This window comes from Octodon degus, unplaced genomic scaffold, assembly GCF_000260255.1.
Source record: "Octodon degus isolate 3935 unplaced genomic scaffold, OctDeg1.0 scaffold00214, whole genome shotgun sequence".
Taxonomy (NCBI): Eukaryota; Metazoa; Chordata; class Mammalia; order Rodentia; family Octodontidae; genus Octodon; species Octodon degus.
Window position 1 is genome coordinate 3,441,700 of NW_004524790.1, and position 22,724 is coordinate 3,464,423.

Sequence of the window (22,724 nt, forward strand, 5' to 3'; positions counted from 1 at the left end):
TTTTGTGCATCTTGGTATGATTTTATTTAAAGGTCTTTGCAAAAGGTTCATTTTTCTTGGAAATGTGGTATTATAAGTTGAACTAAATTCAGAAATTTTAAATCTTAAAAAAAAATGCTTAAAACTATTGTTTGAAGCAAGGTACAATTTCCCTATGATGAATGCTATCACTATGTATATGTGAAATGTACCAATAAAAAAATTCAAGGGAAGAAAAATAAATAAACAAAGTGAGCATCTGAAATGCATACATACTTCTTATAAGAAAAATATAAATGACAAATAAATTTACAAAAAAGTATTCAATATCATTAATTACTGGAGAAATGCAAATTTAATAAAACACCGAGATTCCATCCTACCCCAGAAAGAATGTCTATCATCAAAATGTCAGTCAATGACAAATGACAAGTGCTGGAGAGGATGTGGGGAAAAAAGAATGTTTTTACATTATTTTGGGGAGTGTAGATTGGTGTGACCACCATAGAAATCAGTGTGTAGATTCCTCATAGAAACAGGATTAGAGTTCCCATTCAACCCAGCTATTCCCCCCCTGGGTATTTTTCCACAAGAACTGGAAACAACATTCCATAGCAATACATGTGCACCCATGTTTATAACAGCACAATTTACCATAGGTAAATCTAAACAACACAAATGCTCATAAATAGAGGAATGCTCAAAGAATGATGTGGTTTTTTTGTGAAATGGAGGACTGCTCACCTACAAAGAAAGATGTACTCAAGAACCATATAGGTAAGTGGATGCAACTACAGATCATAATTGCAAATATAATAAGTCAGACTGTCATGTGTAAACATCATTTAGTTTTCCCTATCTTAAGATATTGAATGGTAAGTAAGATCCAAATGGTACAATAGATATGGTGAAAGTGAAAGAACCTATTCAGAAGGAAAGAACAATCAAATTGGAGAAAAGAGAAAAAAATGAAAGGGGGAAATCTGTATACACATGCAGATCTGATTTAATTCACTTAAGAGTACTTCTCTAGTTGCATCCATTTACCGACAAAAGACTCAAGTTCATCCCATACTATAGCTGAATAATATTCTATTGTGTAAAAATTCCACATCTTCTTTATTCATTCTTAAGTTGATGGGCATCTGGGTTGTTTCCAGGATTTAGCTATGAAAAATTGCCCTGCTATCATCATGGGTGTACATAAATCACTCTGCTGTAAGGTTTTTCAGTTCTTGTAGAAAAATAGCCAGGAGGAGAAAAGAAAAATTGAATATGAGGAGTACAATAGATATTGGGAAAAGGGAATGAACTTATTCAAAAGGGAAGAGTTTCTGAGTTGAGGAGAACAGAATTGGGAGAAAGGGAAAGAAATATATCTATGTATGTAAGCAGGATGGTTTGGAAAACTGTACTGTGCATTTCTCCTGACCTACGGAAAAGAGCAGATAATAATAAGTTTTGTCTCCTTTTTTCAATTGAACTTTTTCTCTTCTTAATTTCTTGTACACTTTTTTCTTCCAATTTTACATGCATATATCTGACAATATAAATAGCTAGTTGGAGGGCAACACTATGTATTACAAAAAAGTGTGAAATTAATATTAATTTGTTAAATGAAATTCTGCATCGCTTGTGATCTTTTCTGTTTTAATTGCAAAAAAGATATGCACATATGCACAACTTAGCTGGGATAATTGTATTAATAACTTCTATTATTTTTTTGAAAGGAAGAGACGGTGCTTCTGTTGTTTGATCGATTTTACATGTTTATATCTGGTCATCTGAGTAACTACTTTGAAGACAATAATATGAAATATAATGACCATTGTTAATTTCCTATTATCTTATTATCTTGTTTTGAAATTCAGTATTGTTTTTATTGGGTATTTTTTCTCTATTTGAAATAGGATGTATATTGTAGTGAGATATACAGGATTTTACATTCCAAAATTAGGAATTTACCCTCCAAATTCATATGTCTTTTTTGTGGTATTAAATCAAGAAGAAAAATAGCAAATTTTTAGTCAGATTTAACAGACATTGAATCTGCTGCCTTTTTGAGCCTGAATGAGCTGGACTCCAGGGATTTTTGAAGAAAAAAAGTTTTGACTTTAATGGATTAGCCATGAAAGATGATCTCATGACTATTCAACATTAGTAAATGCTAGATGCATGAAATTTGTGTGCCTAACCATGAAAACCATATTCAGCATTAATGGCAAAGCATTACCTGCACATCATTTTGCATTTGATGGACCAGGTAGTTAAGCTCCTCCTGAGCATTTCTTTGTGGGAGCTTACAAATCATTGCAAATTCCTGGACCTGGAATCATAACATTTTGTCTTTTTCAACAGATATGGATAGGTGTCTGAAGTGTGCAGATCATCAGTACCCTAGCAGCAAGCAAAACCTCTGCCTCCAAAGGGCTGTGACTTTTGTGGCTTTTGAAGAGCCACTGGGGATGTCACTGGCTACTATGGCTCTTTGTTTCTCCCTTATCACTGTTGTTATCCTTGGGCTCTTTGTGAAGCACCGAGACACTCCCATTGTGAAAGCAAATAACAAAGCTCTCAGCTACACCCTGCTCATCTCCCTCACCTTCTGCTTCCTCTGTTCCTTGCTCTTCATTGGCCGTCCCAACACAGCCTCCTGCATTCTTCAGCAGATCACATTTGGAATTACATTCACTGTGGCCATTTCCAGTGTGTTAGCCAAAACTACTACTGTGATTCTGGCCTTTAATATCTCTGCTTCAAGCAGCAGGATGAGGTGGCTGCTGGTATCTCATACACCTAACTTCATTATTCCTATCTGTACTTTGATCCAAATCATTCTTTGTGGAGTCTGGATAGGGACAAATCCACCCTACCTTGACACAGACCCACACTCAGAACATGGCCAAATCATCATTGTGTGCAACAAGGGCTCCCTCACTGCCTTCTACTGTGTCCTGGGATACCTGGGCTCCCTGGCCCTGGTGAGCTTCACTGTGGCTTTCCTGGCCAGGAACCTGCCTGACACATTCAATGAAGCCAAGTTCCTGACATTCAGCATGCTGATGTTCTGTAGCGTGTGGGTCACCTTCCTGCCTGTGTATTACAGCACCAAGGGAAAAGTCATAATGCTCATGGAGGCCTTCACCATTCAGGCCTCTAGTGCAGGGCTCCTAGGCTGCATATTTTTTCCTAAATGCTACTTCATTTTGCTGAGACCAGAAATGAATTCTTTGCATCAATTTAGAGCAACAGTTCATTCTAAAGGCAAAAACTCTTATTAATTTTCAAATTGTGTTTCCTAAAATAGACACTCTAAATACAATGTCACCCTGTTATAACTTTTAAGATTATATTAAAATGTTAGATATTTTTCCATTAACAATTCACACTTCCTTGCCTATTAAAATTTGTTTTCACAACACTTCAACTCTAAATTTCATTGTATCATTTCCATTACCATAATAGTTATAATTACTGGTGAGATTATACCTTACTTTGTTTACCGAATCCAACCTGAGGCATTCTTCCACAGCTTTTCAAAAATAACGTTGTCAATGTGCATTGTAGAAACTCATGAAGGCTCCACACATTTAGTCTTGGTTTTACCATTAAACTAATAAATACTATTCATGAAAAACACACTGCCAACTTTGTACCCAGTGCATAAAATGAAAACATTCCCAGTAAGCTTTGGAAAAGAACAGTCTTTTGTCACCATTCCTGTTCAATACAGCACTTGCTTCATTGACCAGATCTATCAAAGAAGATAATGAAATAAAATGAACTTGAATAGGAAATGAAAATGTCAAATATTGATATTTGTTAAGGAGAAAACTTTTACATACAATCCATAAATCTGCACCAATATATTCTTAGAAGTAATAAACAAATTCACCTAAGTGTTAACATACAAGACCAAAAAGTCAATAGTGTACCTATACCTCAAGAATGAACCACTTGGTAAAGGAAACAGGGAATGGTAACTAATAATATATAACTAATTGCATGTAACTAGTTATGGGAAATTTATGAAAGGTAACTAGTCATGGGTAAGAATAGATGAGTAACTACCAATTGTAAAGTAGTGAATAGCTACTTATGGGTAACTCAAGATGGATAATTATATGTGGGTAATGACCATTTGCTACCTAGTTATGTGTAGCTAGACATAGGTAACCAGTGATAAATAACTACTTCTTTAAAACTAGCAATGATTAGAAAATTATGGGTAGGTAGCATTGTTTATTAATAAACTGCAGCTAATGTTAGTAACTATATTTTGATAAGTAGTATTGGATAACTATTTGCCAGTAAGTAGTGATATTTCACTAGTAGTAAGTAACTAGTGACAAATAATTAGCAGTAAGAAATTAGTAATTGATAAGTAATTGTGGGTTGCTAGTGATGAGTACCTAATGATGCTTTACTAGCTATTGGTAACAGGAATTTGGGAACTATTAATGAGTAACAAGTAATTCATTAGTAAGTAATGGTAAGTAATGTTTAACTAATAATCAGCAACTAGTACTGGCAATTAGAAATTGTTGACAAGTTGGGGGTAAATAGTAATATTTAACCTGTTGTAGATAAGTAGTCATGATTAGCTAATTTGGATAGCTAGCAGTGACTCAATAGTAAAGGATCACTAGTGGTGAGTTATGGGTAACTAGAAATTTCTTCTTATTCAAGGTGAATATCTCACCACACCTAACAAAGGCACACCCTTAGAATACACTTTACACAGGCTGAAAAATGGTGAATTTTTCCATCGGCAATAGGCCAAAGGAAGGAGTAATCTTGATTCGAATTTGCACAGTCCAATACACCTGGGATGCATTGTGTTCAAGCAGCAGTGGAAGGAGGGAAAATGAGTAGCGAGCAGTTGACTGGACCATATGTTCCCCAATTTGCACCTTTTCTAGGATGAGTGACAGCAGGCTGAAGGATCTGAACTGGAGCCAGGAAACAATGATAGAGGTAAGCATCAGGGCTCCTTCAAATGTACCACAGCCACTATCAGCAACAGTGAGGTCCTGAGCTCCTCCAGCAATGAAGAAATCTGAGTTTCAATCAGGAAAGCTAATGTGGCAAGCTTCTCCATGAGGCTGTGAAATGTGCCATCTTCTCTTCCAGAGCCAAGAAGTGATGCTCAAGATGAGAAACAGAGCTCCTCCAAAGTTCATCGGGAAAGCCAGCAAGACACGGTCCTCCAGAAGAATAGTGCAAGAGAACTAGCAGCCTCTAATAGCTCCAACAGCTTCTCCAAACAGTATCCCTAACAGTATTCCAGTAGCTTCTCCTGTTCTGCCTTTTATGGTGCTAGCAGCAACCCTCAGGTGGACCTTCCACACCCAGCAATATGCTAATTCAATTCAGCTGGGTGGAAGAAGTTGACCAAAAGTTAGCTATCTGCTACAGTGGCAGTCTGCACTTCATTGACGCTGTAGACCCATTTCATAGCCACTATCTCCTATGGGTAGCTGATGGGCAATTATATGATAGTTTGCAAACAGGGAATCCAGGTAGGTCCTACAAGATAATCATTGACCTGGGAAAAAGGAAAGTCCTCTGCACAATCTAGTCCCAGGTTTGGTGGACTGAATTTCATAAATGCTCTTTATTATTTAGGAGAAATCTTTGCACTAGAAACCAATGACAATTATGCATACAGGCTGGAAAAGTGATGTGTCTATAGGAATTAAATAATCTGAAAGAGATGATGACACATGGCCCATGTTTGGGGATATGCATGTCACTTACTCTGCATCCTCATTTTTTACATGGTGATTGTGTTCTGTGAAAACTGTTCATTATAAAAATTAGGTTGAAGTGGAGACTTCTACAAAACCATCATACTGGGCAAGGTGAAATAGTCAGAAAGGACTATGCATAGACATGCTATTGCAGTTTGCATCTCATAAACTCTTGCTGACCATATTACAATCTTATCTTTGCAGCCAAAGGGCCATTTCATGGGTAATCTAAAAAGGAGAAATTAACCCCACATACTTGACCTGGAGCCATCCTCAGCAATACAGTCAGGCACCATATGAGCAGTATAAATAAGAAGCAGAAACAAATTTTAATTGAAAGGAGAAAAAAAAACAGCTAAAATTACAAGATGATAGTCCTTAAAATTCTAAGATATTCAACAAAAATGTTCTAACTCATGAAATTAAATGTTTGATATTAGAAATAATAAGTTTCATTATAAGATACAGAGTGCATGAAAGCATAGTAAATACAATATTCTACATTTTCAGAAAATTCCAAAAAAAGTCAGGGATAAATATGACATCAACAATTATTACATATGAAATACTTCTATATAGTTTTTGCATGTTATGACATATATTAAAACAACACATAGATATGTCTCTCACATTAACAAGGGATAATATGACATAACTAGAAATATTTATCCAATTCTTAATAGGAAAACTTACTATATCACCATCGAGGTATTCTCCAATTAACTTCTAAATTCTCTCTCTGTCATTCTTATTAGTTTGTTGGTACAATGTAGATAGATAGATGATAGATAGATAGATAGATAGATAGATAGATAGATAGACTATATTCATCATAGGGAACATAGGATATATCTTGATTCCTTTTTTCCCCTAATCCCCTCTTCTCCCTAACATGTAAACTAAATATTTCCATTTCAAATTTAAGGACATTTACTATGGGATATTGCCAAGAGGCTTAGAATTCTAAACGCTCTACTGAAGAGAAAGCTCAGCAACATAAGGGCCTGCCTGGCAAGGTCAAAGACCCCAGTTTGATCCCCGGTAGTGCATGCTGTGCCAGCCCCAAATCTGGGGGTGGAGAAACCCTTCATATGAAGCCAAATGTACCTAAATGAGGTAAAACCCAAGGAACACAGGGCTCAGTGGTATTTTTGTGTTCCCCATTGGCCAACATAATCAGCCAACATTCTGTGTCTCACATACATATCTATGCAGACTCTATGCTCAATAATAATAAATGGATAAATAAAAGGTGACACCTATACATAAAGGAATATTGCCAGTTTTGAAGAACAAATCTGAGACATTTGTAGAAAAATAGGTGTGGCTAGGAAATATAACATAAAGTTAGATAAATCACATACAAGCTTAAATCACATGATATCTCTTAAATGAGTAAAGCAAAATACAAAGATCAAAACAGTGATAGAAAGAAATAGACAGATCTGCTCTAAGTGGGAAAAGGTACAGGTGACCATTGGCAGAGAGAGACACTTTTGTAAGGGATGAAGGCAAGTGAAGAGAAATTTAAAATATTTCAGGGACTCAAACCAAATAGCCATAGAGAATGTAAAAATTTATTGTCATGAACATGAAAAAAATAATAAAAATAATGAAAATGAAAGTAGAGCTTTGAGATGAAAGGAGGGAGGAAAGTAAGGCCAGAGGAAGGAAATTTTTTAAAAAATGTGTTATGTACATGCACCTACTCCCTAAGGTGATTGTAAGCATCATATATAACAAGTATTTACAAATAATCAAAGAATTTGGTTGTACAAGGGCTCAAAAAATGTTGAAAGGCAAATCAGAAAAAATACATCATTAACAAGCCACATTATAATTTGCTTTTTATATTAATTTTATTCAGAAAGTAGTAATGAGACAGTTTCAAAGCAGGATAGTAGATGTTACAATAATTACTACATTGCATATGGTTTTTGTAGCAGTCATTCATAGTACAAGATGCAGATATGATATCTTGTCTAAACACTATAAGTTCAAAACTTTCTTCTCATTGAACTAAGAGGAAGTAGCTGTATATCTGTCCTAACTATTTTGATATATGGACATACATTTTTTTTCATTACAAAATGGTCCTTCACGTATATCTACCTTTTTTTGTTTAGTTTTGTCAGGGATGGTTGTTCCATTGCCATTCATATATTGTATGTGTATGAATTCAGGAAAATAATCCAATATATTTTCCAGCCGTCTGTAATACTAGTGGATTATCCACATGACTGGCAGTGTCAGAAGTTGCTGATTGAGCCTTTTACAGCTCAGCATATTAATATGGCTTTACTTTTTATATCTTGTTTTTATACTATTTTGCTGGATGGTTAAGTCTCTCACCTAAACAGTGTTCCTCCTAACAGAAAATGTGGCATCCTGACAGCAAACTTTGCCACCACACACAAAGGAGAGTGACTATGAAGCTGCTGCTTCCCTGATGGGCTGCCGGTTTTTGATTTGATATGGTTTGGTCTGCTTTTTGTTGAGCATGATAATGGCTAACTGAAACCTCTAGTGTCAAGGTTATGGACCAGAACAGCAGCAGTGAAAGTAGTTAGTTGAAAGAGCATCATCCCTCCTGCCATGATCCCAGCAGTGCCTGACCCTGTGAATTACCATCAAGGGTAATATTCAGAACACACACACACACACCCTGTTGCCAATGACATGAAACATGAAAGAACAGGAGCAGTGAATTGGTCAACAGCCTTCCCCTTGCACACTTGCAGCAATGAGAGAGAGACAGAGACAGAGACAGACAGACAGACAGACAGACAGAGATAGGGCACAGAGATAGCAAGACAGAGACAGAGAGACAAAGAGAAACAGAGACAGAGACACACATACAGAGAGACAGAGACAGAGACAGAAACAGAGAGAGACAGAGAGACACACATAGAGACAGAAAGACAGAGACAGAGAGATAGTGGGGGTAGAGAAAGAGGACAGAGAGAGAGCAAGAACAAGAGGGAGTCAAGAGTCAGATCCAGAGGGAAATTGAGAGCAAGAGCCAGAGGGAGTGATCCAAGGAGCTAGGGAGCAAGAGAGAGAGAGAGCCAGAGCAAGAGAGTGCCAGAGCAAGATCGCAAAGTGGAACAGAGAAAGGTGTGCAAGTACCAAGAGGGACAAAATGTGTGCAGGACTTGGAGCAGCCTTGAGCTGTCTTACTCTGCAGGAACCATAGCACTGGGGAGTGTGACTCACAGAAAAACTGGGTAAGGAAATGAGGGATGCTGAGAGACATACAGGAAGTTGCTGGCTGGACTGGCCAGAGCCTCCACATCCAGAAACCAAAGTCAGTCCTGAACCCAGCAGGAATCAAGCTGTAGACTTGGAAATGTTACCCAGCACACATTTAGGCTTTGATTGGACACCGCCAGAGAACTTACTGCAACAGCAGAATTTTATTGTTTGTTGTTGGGGTTTGGGGGATTATTTTGGTTTCTACTTTTACTGTTTGTTTCTGTTCAGTTTATTTATCTCTTTCCTCACTGTCTTCTTTTTATACTTAATGTAAGTGAACATTGTCTGTAGTTTTTCCAGTTTACTCCAATATTCTTTTGCTGAGGTGATTCAACGTGGTTAAATAAGGGAGGACTCACATTAGAGTTTATCACAGAAAAATCAATTAAAAACACAGGTGGTTGGAAGAAAGGGGGGAACATACAACCCTCAAACCTAAATTAATAGAAAACAAGAGATTTGTAGATCAAGCAAAACAGGAATAGGACTTTATAAATGACAAAACAGACCACAGGACTGCCTGAAAGTTTCCTGCCTGTGTGACTGGAGCAGGAAATGTCATTAAAAAGAAATTTCTCACCTACAAAAAACAGAGATGTGGAGCAGTGTTCAATCTATGGACCTGCTAGGCCAGCCCCACCCCTGGGGCGAACTGAGACTGTGATTGAGACTGGGCATGGAGACACACGCCTGTAATCTCAACTCTTGGGAGACTATGAACAGGCAGAAGAAGTTCCTACCCACTAACACATGTGTACAATGAAGACAGAGATAACAATGTGTACAAATGCAAGAACACAAATAAGAAGGAGCCATCAAGCAGGCAAAACAATGAGAAAGACTGGAATGACAAGGAACTGATGGCAGAAAATAATATGTTGAGGATAATCCAATACATGTCACCTGTACCCATTGAGGTAAATTGTCTCAATTCACCAAGCATAAGAGTTTAAAAATCATTCTTGCTTTTTTTTTTTTTGGTGCAAATGGGGATTGAATCCAGGCCCTTGTGCTTGCCAGGCAAGCATTTATTCCAATGAGTTATCTTCCCGGCCCCTCAAACCATTGTTGTCACCTTACTCCAGAAAACCTGGCTATCATCAAGAAATAAACTAATAAAAAAGTCAGTTACAGACTGTGTCCTTGTGGCTCTATTTCAGGACTCTGTTCTGTTCCATTGATCTTGCTACCTGTGCTGAAATGTGACCGGGATTATTTTGAGCCTAAATGTCAGTTAAAATTGACTTAATATTAAATCTTTCCACATATATAGGTCTTCTTTGATTTTTTAAACTAATGATTTCTAGTTTCTGGTATACTATACAAACATATTTGTATGTAATAATAAATAGTTCTCTTGTGATGCTATTGTAAAAAAAAAAAAAAAAAGAAAGAAGGAAACCAACTAACAACAAATGCTGATGGAGGTGTGAGGTAAAGGAATGCTTCTCCACTGTTGATGGGCATGTAGTCTGGTATAATTACTTTGGAAATTAGTGTCAAGAGTCCTCAAAAAACTCAAACTAGAGGGCTGGGGAGATGGCTCAGTACAATAAGTGCTTCCCTGGCAAGCACAGGGGCCTGAGTTCAAGTCCCAATTCTGACTCTAGTTTTTTTGAAAAAAAAAAAAAAACTAGAGGCTGTATTTGACATAGCTTCCTCTCCTTATTGGTACCTTATCAAGAGAATTAAAAGTATCTTATCATAGCAACATATGTCCACCCACATTAGTAGTAGTACAGTGTATAATAGCTAAAGTTTGGAGAGAGCACAAATGCCCGTACACTGACACATGACTAATGGAAATGTGGTTGTTTTATACAATAGGATAAACATTCAACCATAACAATGATAAATTTAAGACAACTCTAGGAAAATGGATTCACCTTGAGACTTAAATATTAAGTGAAATAAATTGTGCACAGATGTGCAAATATCATATTATTTCTTGATGTTAGAAACCAAAACTTTAAGTAAGGAACAATTTTACATTAGATAGTGTGAAATAGGAAGAAAATATTTGAGGGGAAGCGAAAAAAGAGAGGAGTGAGGGGGAAAAGTAAGAAACAAAATGAAAAAAAATGAGACGAAAAGGATAAAATGGGAGCAAAGGTTTTATCAATAAGGAAGGTAAGAGGGGATGAAGGTAGCACAGGAGAATGGATAAAAGAACTCTCTTGTAAATAATGAGACAAATGGATAGCAGAAAGAATAGGGAGTGGGAATAAAAGAGCAATCAAGATACATCAAATACAGGTATAAATGCCTTATGAGGAATGTTATCATTACGTCCATATAAATTGTAAAAATAAGCTTAATTTTTAAAAATTGTTAGAGAACTAATAGTGAGTTGTTCATTAAAGTAAGTCCTATGTAATAGCCCAATATCACAGTGTAAAGGATGTATCTTTGCCTCAGATCCTACATATGTTTTAAAAAATATTTTTAACTCAGTAAGGCTTATTTCTTACAAAATGTGACTTATTTCTGAACACATATGAAGAATTTCTCTTTGATCTAAATAAAATAATGTAGCACTTGGGGGCAAAGATGCAGCCCAGCAGCCCTGCACTGGAAGCCAAGATGGAGAAGACCTCCATGGCCACCATGGCCTTCCCTTTGCTGCTGTGGTACACGGGCAGGAATGTGACCCACACACTGCAGAACACTAGCATGCTGAACGTCAGGAACTTGGCTTCATTGAATGTGTCAGGCAGGTTCCTGGCCAGGAAAGCCACCGTGAAGCTCACCAGGGCCAGGGAGCCCAGGTATCCCAGGACACAGTAGAAGGCAGTCAGGGAACCCTTGTTGCACACAATGATTATGTGGCCATACTCAGAGTGAGCATCTGTGTCAATGTAGGGTGGATTTGTCCCCATCCAGATACAACAGAGAGTGAGTTGAATCAGGGAGCAGATAGGGATGATGGAGTTTGGTGCCCCTGACACCAGCAACCGCCTCATCCTCCTGCCTGGAGCAGTGACCTTGAAGGCCAGCCCTATAGTCAGAGTTTCAGCCAAGACAGTGGAAACTGTCACAGTGAACACAAGTCCAAATGTGATCTGCTGCAGGATGCAGGTGGCTGTGTTGGGCCGGCCAATGAAGAGCAAGGAGCAGAGGAAACAGCAGGTGAGGGAGATGAGCAGGGTGTAGCTGAGAGCCCTGTTGTTGGCCTTGACAGTGGGAGTGTCTCTGTGCTTCACAAAGAGCCCAAGAACAGCAAGTGTAAGAAGAGTGAGACTCAGGGCAGTGCTAGTCAGAGCCTTCCCCAAGGAGTCTGAATATGCCAGAAAAGTCACAGCTTTTTGAAGACAGCGATTTCTCTGAATGCTGGCATACTGATGATCTGGGCACTTCACACACTGCTCCATGTCTGTTGAGAAATTAACATTCTCATTAGTCCAAGCTTTTTCTTTCTTATTCACAAACACACACACACATCAAGAGCATTGTTGGATTTATAAAGCCAAATTTTCTTCCTTCTTTTCCCCTTTCATTTTCATTTTCACTTTGCAATGCTGGAGGTTTTATTGAAGATCTTTTTCCTGAGCTACATTCCAAACACTTTTGTATGTTCTTTTATATTTGTGAGAGAATATAAGTAAGTCAAACTATTTCCTAGACTAAGATCCAAATTCAAAATCTTTAGCGATTTTCTCAGAGCATTATAGTTGCATAAAATCATGACTATGTACTTCTGGATTTTCCTTTGTTTCTATATACAATAAATGAAAGAATGTATAGAAAATACCTCACAACTAATACTGCCAGTTGCCTTATTATATAGTGAAAATACATTTATTTTTCTCCTTCTTATTCTAGCAAATTCATTAAAATAATTTTCTATTTTCAGAAAGCATCAATACATCCATTTGTTTAAAAGTGTCTAAATGTCATGTCCCGGGTATTAAGGTAATAAAATATCTCTTCTTTAGTAAAAGAATATTTGTAAATTTCCAGTAAATGAAATGCATAAAAATATTACATATAGTTGAATAGAGTATGTATGCTCTTGCTATAAGAGTATAATTCGCACCCCGAAAATTGAGTTTAAAACATGTTTTGAATTGGTAGGTAAAATACAAAGTACTGCAATCCTCCCATTACTGAATATTTTTTGGAAAAGTAACATTTTTAATTGCACATGTTCTTTGAATTGGTGATTTTTTTTTTTTTGTAAAATGCAGATTGTTAAGAACGGAATCTCATACTATGTAGGCATTTAGTCCTTCAGACCACTGGGCACATCATTCTCTATTTGTGTACTTGGATTACTTAAACAAAAGTATGACATCTGCAAGCTCTATAAATATGCATACCCATATTTACTACATGGTACCCTGCAAATCATTTTTGCAGAATATCAAGGCAGGTTTCAAAACATACTAAGAAAAATAAGAAAATAAGAAGAGACTCGGAGAGAATGAAGCAAGAGCCGACTGTGTAGGTAGGTTGGACTTAGGACATGTGTGTGCTAGGATGAACAGGACCTGTGGGAAGACGAGGGGATTTCTCAAGTTTGCCTTTGCCAAGAGAAGAAGGATGTGTGGGAAGCGTTTTGACAAAGAAGATCAAAGAAAATCCAAGGAAAAAGTGGGAGTTGAGGTAACTCCAAGGTCAGGAATCTAAAGGTGGCAAAGCCCTTATCAGGCAATTCTTATTTCTTGCCCAGAAATGATATTTATAACTTTTCAAACACTGTTCTCTCTAAAGTTACACTTAACAGAGAATATCTTGAAAGCCTGTAGACCCATTTCTAAGTCAAACTTTCCTGCTTTTAACATCGCGGTACGATCTCAATTTGATCATGAGTTGGTCATTTTAGTACAGAATTTCCTAGGCCAGTGTTGATGAACCTGTGATATGCATACCACAGTGGAATGTTTGTATCATTCAAAGCTCTAAAAAATTTTCCATCACCGTGCTATGCCACAAGCACTGGTGGCAACCCACTTAAGTCCCCTCCCTATGTTGGGAGTTGTTTGCTTTTTCTTTAAAATAAATGTTTCTCTCTGCTGGTGCTCTAAAGAAAATACATTTTCCCAGTCTGCTTTTCAAACATTGCATTGTAATTCTTTTGGTTTGAGAAAAGAATCCACCAGCCAGATGGCAATCACGAAGAGCACAAACTAGAAAACACCAAGTATAAAGACAATTTCCTAACGTCATGATTTATTACACAGTAAAGTACTTCCTAAGTGCTGTTCTTGGCACATGAAAAATCTGCAATATTGGAATTCAGTAACTTTTCTGAACCATGTCTCAATCTCTATCCTTACTTTACCTATGAATTTCGATGACACAAAATATAATTTTTGGCCATTTGAATATGACATCAAAGAGGAATTGTCATTTTGATCACTTCTGCTGCTCCCAATTAAAAATATTTTGCCCTTCATTTCTCTAGCACAGTACTAATGCTCCAGCCTTTGTGAAAGGCCTTTGATATTCTCTCAAAATGTAGCTAATAGCAATGGGGAAAGCTCCTCAACTATGTGCGTGTGACCATGGCAGCTTTGTGGGATGAGCTGAAATTTACCACATAGGTGGTGCCCTTTCCTCATGTACATATTCAGACTCAGTGAAAATAAAACTCCTAGAAATAAATATTGGTGTAAATATTGGCTAAGTATTGGTGTAGGAATATGTAAATCAAAGACACATCTCTGTCAAAAAAAATAAAATCTCCTGGAAGATCCACTACTATCAAGAGAAGCATTAAGAATTGGAAAACTAGAAAAAAAAACCCGGGTCTTTCTCTTCATGCAATCTAAATGTACTTTGAAAAAAATGCAAAAATGTTAGCACTTAATAATACTGTGCTTCAAAGTTCATGTGGGTTATGGAACTTAGAAAATAATGGGGTGAGGATTTGGCTCAGTGCCACAGTACTTGTCTGGAGAGTGTGAAGTCTTTACGTTGATTTCTGGTACAAAAGAACAAGAACAATAAAAGAGGAAGAAGAGAAGGAAGAGGAGGAGAAAGAAAAAGAGGAGAAGGAAGAGGGAGAGGAGGAGGAGGAGGAGGAGAACAGGAAATGTTAATGTTATGGAGGGAGAAAAGGCACATAATAGCTAAGCTGTAAGGGCAGCACAAGTGCGAGACCAGCTTGAGGAAACTTAGTGAGTTTAAACAATTTTAACTTTTTTAATGACAAGGCTGCTATTCAGTAGTTGAGCAGCTTTGATTCATTCCACAGCAATAGAAGGAAAGAAACACAAAGAAGAAAAGGAAATGAAAGGAACAAAAAAATAAAAGAGTACAATTCCAGACAAAGTATTTTTAATGGGTAATAGTGCTAAGAACCAAAGATATCAAACTTTAGGAAGAAAGTCTATTTCAGTACTGTGGTCTTCTACAAGACATTTTCTGTGTTTTGGAAGGATCAATGAACATAAAATAGAGCTGTAGTATTTCTACATAAACCAAGCTTACCTGTGTCATTGGCAATCTCATTCTCTGGGCAAGGGTTACAGTCAAAGCAACAGGCAGCCTTTCCCTCCTGAGGGGATTTCCTGAATCCAGGATTGCAATTCTCACTGCATACAGAACGAGGATTCTAGGAAGAAAAAAATGTATGTAGATAAATTGTTAGAATTTCACTTTATCTTCTTACTAGAGGAATAATTTTACCCTGTATACATATACATGTTATAAAATTAAGTGCCATATTTATTTTACTATATGAAGTATTTCAATATGCAAAACAATATTGTGATATAAATATGTTCTTTCCTATTCATCAGAAAGCTGCTAAATAAAGTATTCAAATTAAAAATTATTCATCTTCAGTATGTAGCTATTTTCGTGATCAAAACTGGAGGCACGAAATACATGCAATAATTTTATTTGTAAGTATCAACATGCATTGCTCTGAGTTCCAACATACCTGTGTAATCGCAGAGGCCCACTCTATCATGTCATCAGATAAAGACAACTGTGGGCCAAGCGGAGAATGTGGGGAAAACATCCCTACATTGACCTTCAGTCTAAGGCCTTCAGGAAAATTCCAAGAATTGAGAATGTCATACCCATTGTGCAACTTTCTTTCATCATCCAAGTTCACCTGGTCTCCAGCAAGATTATTAAATTGAATATTCTTCAAAAAGGGGTGGAGCTAAAAGAGACACATCATCCTGTGGTGAACAGGGCTCCTTGATGAAGACAGAGATCACGAATGCAGAAATGTACCTAGTTCACTTTATTTCATTTCCATAATGCAAAATTAGCACTACCATCTATGGAACTATAAAAAACAGCACCATGGAAGTCTAAAACGCAATGTTCCTAAAATATCACTTTATATAGAAAATGTTTCATACAGGACTACTTAAATAGTGAGCTGATGTATTAGACAAAATACAACTTAGGCATCTAAGATTTAATAGTTATTTACTCTCTGATTGTGCCCAGCCTGCAAAATGATGTTATTATCACAAACGTTTTGGAATTAAATGAAATATTTAATACAATAAATCAAAATGTCATTTGCAATCACTTCAGTTCAAGTATACCTACAAAATTTTCAACTGCCAATCAATTGTTTCAAGAGAAAATGATTATAATTTTTCTGAAAATACTAGGTGGAGAGGAATTTGTCATCTCTTAAACAAAAGCAATGATTTTGCCAATCAGTGTGCAGCATGACAGAGGCTTCACAGTTGGGGATTATTTCTACCAAGCTTGAGATTTGCCTCCTTAACAGTTTACAAGATATATAATGTCTTATACTGCTGGAGAAATAATTGAAAATTTGTGGATGCGATGCATGTAGAAAACTCAGACACCCTAATGTGATTGCATGTTATCCAATTGAAGATACATTACCTGCCAGGCAGAAAAATCCATCAAATCTAAACTTCTCACAGGTGGGTTTTTCACATGTTGAAGAAGCATCTCATGGAGGGCATGAGCCACCACATACACAGCATTGTATATGTTGTAACTCGCGTCACTCATGCCTGGGTCAAAACGATTCACCGGCAGCCATACTAGAGAAGCATTAGCTGTACAGTTCTTCAATGCACAAGAATCTGAGAATGAGCAATGGAAATTCGCATACCAATACATAGTGAGATAAGTGTCTTCTGGGTATTTAAAAGGGTTTGCTTCCTGGACAAAGTCTTCAAAACCAGAAATCTCTTCGTGATGATTTGAAAAAATGAGAGTCCCGTGGAATGAGTCAAGTATGAAATTGGTCCCAGCCATGTCAGCCTGCCACTGTGCGTTTGTCACCCAGACTTTCCATGTCACGAAATGTTGTCCTATGTTGTAGTTTACTTCATTTAGACCACCACTTTCATAGTAAATGACAACAACATTCACTAGCGATGTTTCGCTTGTCAGGATTTCAAGAGGCAATAGATTTGACATATATGACACAAGAGGAGTTGGGATAATTTTCACAAATGCTGCACAGATGCTCTTCTTGTCCATCTCTGCACTCACATCTGAGAGAAACTGAAGACCTTTATGCCCTTCTGTGATGATAAGCCCTACCCAGCTCCAGCTGAAGTGAAGCATCAAGGAGACCATGCCAAGGGCCAGAGATGCATCCTTTGGGGCCACTTGATAGAGAGAAGAAAAGAGGTCATTGTCACTCAGCATAGGATCAAATGAGCCAAAGGAAACCTAAAAGGAAAAGAATTTGAAACAATATACAGAAATGTATTGATAAAAGCACACTATCAGAACCAATTTAGACTAAGTAACAGTGGGAAGTAAATTAATGCTTATTGTCATTTCTAGAAAGTAACTCATCAGATACGGACTTTTAGGAAATTTCATTGCATTCTTTCCTTTCTCCTTGCTGCAACATGGAAAAATGACTAACTCATGTGTCTCTACTCCTATTCTTTAAAATGTTACAACTTGAAGGGCCCAACTCATAGCTTAGTGGACCAAAACGCCTGCTTAGGTAAAGCTCACTAGCCTGTGTTTGATCATCAGACTGGCATGCCAGCCCAACCCCAGGGCTCACTGAGATGGCTATTGAGACAGGGCGAGGTGGTGCAGGCCTTTAATCCCTGCTCTTGGGGAGCTGAAAACAAGAGAATAGCTATGATTCTGATCTACATAGTGAGACCTGTATGTCTTCTATCCTCTGTATTAAATTCATAAAAAATTACAACTTGAAAGATTCACAAATCAAGTCTCTTTCATCTTCTTGATTTCTGTGAGAGCGGCAACAAAAATACCCAGTTTTACCTTTTTCTGTAAACTACGCTCACCTGTGGAAATTTGTAGAGCTCCAGCAGGCTTCCAGTTTGAGTGGCTGTTGTCCATGATGCTCCTGTTATCACTGCCATTGACTTGGTCTCTCTTGTACAGGAGTAATTGGGGATCTCATTCTGCCCTGTCAGCAAACTGAGGGAATTCTCCAGTGTTCTCCAGTGACTGTAAAGGGAATTATGGAACTCATATCCCAGAGTTATGTTGGGTAAAAGGTGAGGACTCCTGTTGATCTCTTCTATGGCAAAAATGAAGGCTAGAAAATGCTGGTAGTTATTAGGCAGAAGCCTGCAAAGGGAGTAGAGAGGTCCTTATGTGAAACACTTAGTTCATGTTGTTTGTCTAAACTAACAAGTCCCAGTGTAAACCGATGATGTGACTTTCCCCACAATCTTTCTTAAGAACCTAATTCTAAATATGATAATGTTACAAGTTTACTTTTGGGGGAGGGTAATTAGAATTAGAGGAGTCCAAAACATAGATCTCTCATGAGTGATGTGAGGGTTACTGTAGGATGATGGAGAGTGTTGCTCCAACCTTCTGCTGTGTCAGGATATATTGAAGGAACTGCCTCTGATAAAGTGGAAATAGTTTGGGTGAAACCAAGATATAGCACATAAAAACACAAATGCTCTATGTTAAATGTTATCATTGTTAATGAAAAATGTACCAATAATTTTATTTAAAAAAATAAAGTATAACTGGGGATTGAACTCAGGCTGTTGCGCTTGTCAGGGCACCATTATTCTACGGAGCCATCTCCCTGGCCCCTTCCTTTACACTTTCGATAAAATTTGTTAGAATTTTCTCAATTTTACTTACACTTTCAAATAATCAATTTTTGATTCATCAATTCTTTGTTTTCTTTTCTTTATCTGCTTTGCATTAATTTCTGCTCTAATCTGTAATCTGTATGATTTCCTGCCTTCTTTGTACTTTGGTCTGACTTGCTTTTCTCTTTCTATGAGTTTGAGGTGCAGCCTAACATTGTTTACTTGGCTTATTCTGTTTTACTAGTGTGCTAGTTAACTATCATAAATTTCCCTCTTAAGAAAGTTTCCTGGCAGGTGTTGTGGTGCATGCCTATAATCCCACCACTCAGGAAGGTAAGACGAGAGGGTCGTTCTGAGTTTGAGACCAGCCTGAGCTGCAAAGCAAGCTCTAGGCCATCCTGAGCAGCATAACAAGACTTTGTCACAAGAATCTCAAAAAGATAAAAAAACAAAAATATGGCTTTCATTGCATCCCCCAGGTTCCAATAATCATACCTGCCTTTTCATTATTTTTTTCAATACTGTTTAAGTGCTTCTTTAAGTTCATTTGTGACTCAAGGTTGTTCAGGAATTTGTTATTTAATTTTCATGCACTTGGGTTGTTTTTGTCAATAATTTTAAGTTAATTGAACTATGGTCATATAACATGCATGGGATAATGTCCTTTCCATTTACTTAAATTTGCTGTATGTGCTAGCATATGGTCTACTTTACAGAATGTTCCATGTATGTGCCACTGAGCAGAATTTGTGTTCTGATGTTGCTGGGTAACGCACTCTGTGAATATCTGCTAAGCCCATTTCTTCACAAGTTTCATTTAGTTCTGTATTTATTTGCTGATTTTTAGTCTAATTGATCTATACCTTTGTAACAGTGGCATTTTAAAATCCCCCAATACAATTGTATTATTGTCCACTTGATTTTTCTTGTCTGTTAAAATTTGTCATCCAATTGAGTTGTGTGTTTTAACATTGAATATATATATATATATATATATATATATATATATATATATATATATATATATATATATCTCCCTGGCTTCAGGTACATGGTGCCAGCCACTGAAACAGGGCATGGTGTAAAGACACATGCCTTTGGTGGGTGGACTGAACAGAACCCTAAGGCCTGAGAACCAGGACAACTGGGGGGCCCCGGATGCAAGGGTGTACAAACAGCTTTGGAAGGCAAAGAAATTAATGGGACTAGCATATGGAAATGTATGAAGCAGCTGCAAGGCATCAGAAGTTTGACTCTGTAAAGCTCCACCAATCAGCTCCATACATAGCATATTTCTGGGATGAAATACAGAAACTATCACAGAACTATAAGTGAGGTATTTTACTACTTTTATTCTCCATTGTTTCTTTGGTTAGGCCTTTGCTATTTGGTTGCATGATGAACTGTTGTGTTGTATTCTCTAGTTATTTTTGTATTTTCCCCCTCATTTCCCTAGCATTCTCTGGTCTCCCTTTTCTTTCTTTCTTTTCTTCTACTCTTTCTCTTTTGTCTTTCGTCATTCTTTCCTCAATAGTTAGATTTCTTCTCTTTCAATTTTCTAAGGATTTTTTCTCTTTCCTTAGCTACTTCTTGAATTTCAACTTCCAAGTGAGTAAACATAGTCTCTACCATTTTGACTACTTCATATTCTATTTCCTTCTTTCCCTATTGTGTCCTCCAGTTTGCCAAAGCTTGGGCAAACATCCTTTAACTTCCAGCATTGATTCTATTATATTTGAACTCACTCATAAATTTAACTGATTCCTGATGCATCTTGTACCCAAAGACTCTCAAAAGGCTTAAATCACCAAACTAAGGAGGAAATTAATGCACACAAGTACAAAGCAATAAATACCTGTTTCACCTTATGCCTAAGATGTTTGATATTCAGACAGATAGTGAGGTTAAGCTTAACAGCCTAAGTTGTATGGTAATAACAATAAACTTGTCTTCTGGAGGGTTAACAACCTAAGTTTCCAGACCAAAATTAGAGAAAAGTGAGGGCCACAAGGAAAGCCAACATTTTGGCACTAGCCTTCCAAGGCCAATTAAGACTCAAGACATATGAGAACTTGTACTGTAACGTCATGTAACTCGGTAGTGTCCCACATTTTCTGATCAAGGAGATTATGGGGTCAAAGAGGAAAGTGATCAATGATATAGAGTGTGCCTAAGGAGAGTCACATGGAGAGAAAACATTCCCTCAGGCCTTCACAGAGAGCACATTGGCCAAGCAATGGCCGTGACTCAACCACATGGCTGACATTGACAAAAGATCTACAATCTGAGGTACAGGATCTCAGGATAAATCCTGAGGGGATTTCACTGACCTTATCAGACCCAAAAGCTACAACTCTTGTTGCATACATCCTGCTTTAACGTGGTCTTAACCATTCAGCAGAAAAGTATAAAAACGAAGTATAAGAAGCAAAGCCATGGTGTTATGTTGAGCTGTAGGGGAATCAGGTCAACAATTTCTGCCATTGCCAGTGAAGTGGAAGACCCAATACTATTACAGACTACTGGACTCTTTTAGAATATTTGGCTGAGTTAACACCTATAATATTCAAATAATAGAACTAAACAAAAAAAGGGATACAGATGAATGTCCATTTTGTATCTGTGTATACAAAATGGTTAGGATAGATATATGGTTATATTCTCTTAATGAATAGAGGGATTTGTTCTAATAGTGGTTGTAAATAGGATTTCATGTCCACATCTTCTACAGCAATTAACCACTAGGAAGAATGTGTGCAATGCGTTAATTATTGAAACTGTCCTATCAATTTGTTTTGAAACTGTCTCATTGCTATTTGTTTCTCAATAAAATTATGGAAAAAACAAGTGCACAGCATATGTTTTACCTTGTCATATAAGTTTAAAATTTGCTTTTATTGTCTGAGGTAAAAGGTTAACGGTTAGCATAGTTTATCAGTAGTTAAAATGTACTTGAAACTATTATTACTCACTGAAGCATTTCAGGCAGGATATGAAACATGTTATAAGCAGCTTTTCTCTCTTGGGTGACAATACTGTGATTGTATGTGGTTGTAATCATCGCCACAGGGCCAGTATCACATCTCAGCAGACTAAAGCACCTGCTTAGGCAAATTCAAGGACCGCAGTTTGAACCCTAGCACCACATACCCTGGCAGCCCCAACCCCAGAAAGGGCTGAGCTGGCCAGAGTCTGGGTGTAGTGGCTTATGCCTGTAATCCCATCGCTGGGGATGCTGAAATCAAGAGAATCACCACAAGTCCAAGGTGTATGGAGAGACCTTCTAACAATCTAATACATTAAGAAATAATTCATTACCTCAGTCGGTATCAAAGGATTAGTAACTAAGTCAAATAGTAATTTTGCATCCTTCACAAATTGGGATGATAAGGTCTTTGGATACCCAGAAGAAACTACCTTCATCTGCAAACCATCATCATTGAATATTCATCTTCTAGGGAAATATCAATAATAGTGATAAAGCTTTATATTACGAGAAAGTTTGCAAGTATCATCACACAAAATCAATAAAATGAAAAGAGAAAACAGAAAATTTAAATATACAGAAGTAAAATGCAACTTCAACCCCCATCCCATCCAGTAAAAGCCTGGAGCACAATTAGATGGATGAAATTGGACGACTAACACTACAAAATTCTGAGGTGATAGTGAACTGAAAAGAACCAAATGGAAAAGGTTATAGAGAAAATAATCTCTCAGAAACTAAAGTAGA

At 37.2% G+C, this 22,724-nt stretch overlaps 2 protein-coding genes and 1 pseudogene across 2 annotated transcripts in view; 1 reads left to right on the top strand and 2 right to left on the bottom strand.

The window, feature by feature from the left end:
• Positions 1-2,290, bottom strand: part of LOC111813698 — a 21,683-nt pseudogene extending 19,393 nt beyond the window's left edge.
• LOC101586209 (vomeronasal type-2 receptor 116-like) overlaps positions 1-3,260 on the top strand; it is a 78,056-nt gene extending 74,796 nt beyond the window's left edge. The window contains exon 9 of the mRNA XM_004644962.1: positions 2,338-3,260. Within this exon, the coding sequence (XP_004645019.1) occupies positions 2,338-3,260 (923 nt within the window). The remainder of the gene's footprint in view (positions 1-2,337) is intronic.
• Positions 3,261-11,437: 8,177 nt separating this feature from the next.
• Positions 11,438-20,764, bottom strand: LOC101586613 (vomeronasal type-2 receptor 116-like). The gene is made up of 6 exons (XM_012517789.1): positions 20,737-20,764; positions 18,218-18,528; positions 16,815-17,618; positions 15,877-16,104; positions 15,423-15,546; positions 11,438-12,360 (listed from the first exon to the last, which is right to left on the bottom strand). The coding sequence occupies exons 1-6, from the start codon at positions 20,762-20,764 to the stop codon at positions 11,438-11,440; spliced, it is 2,418 nt and encodes an 805-aa protein (XP_012373243.1).
• Between the last annotated feature and the right edge of the window lie 1,960 nt (positions 20,765-22,724).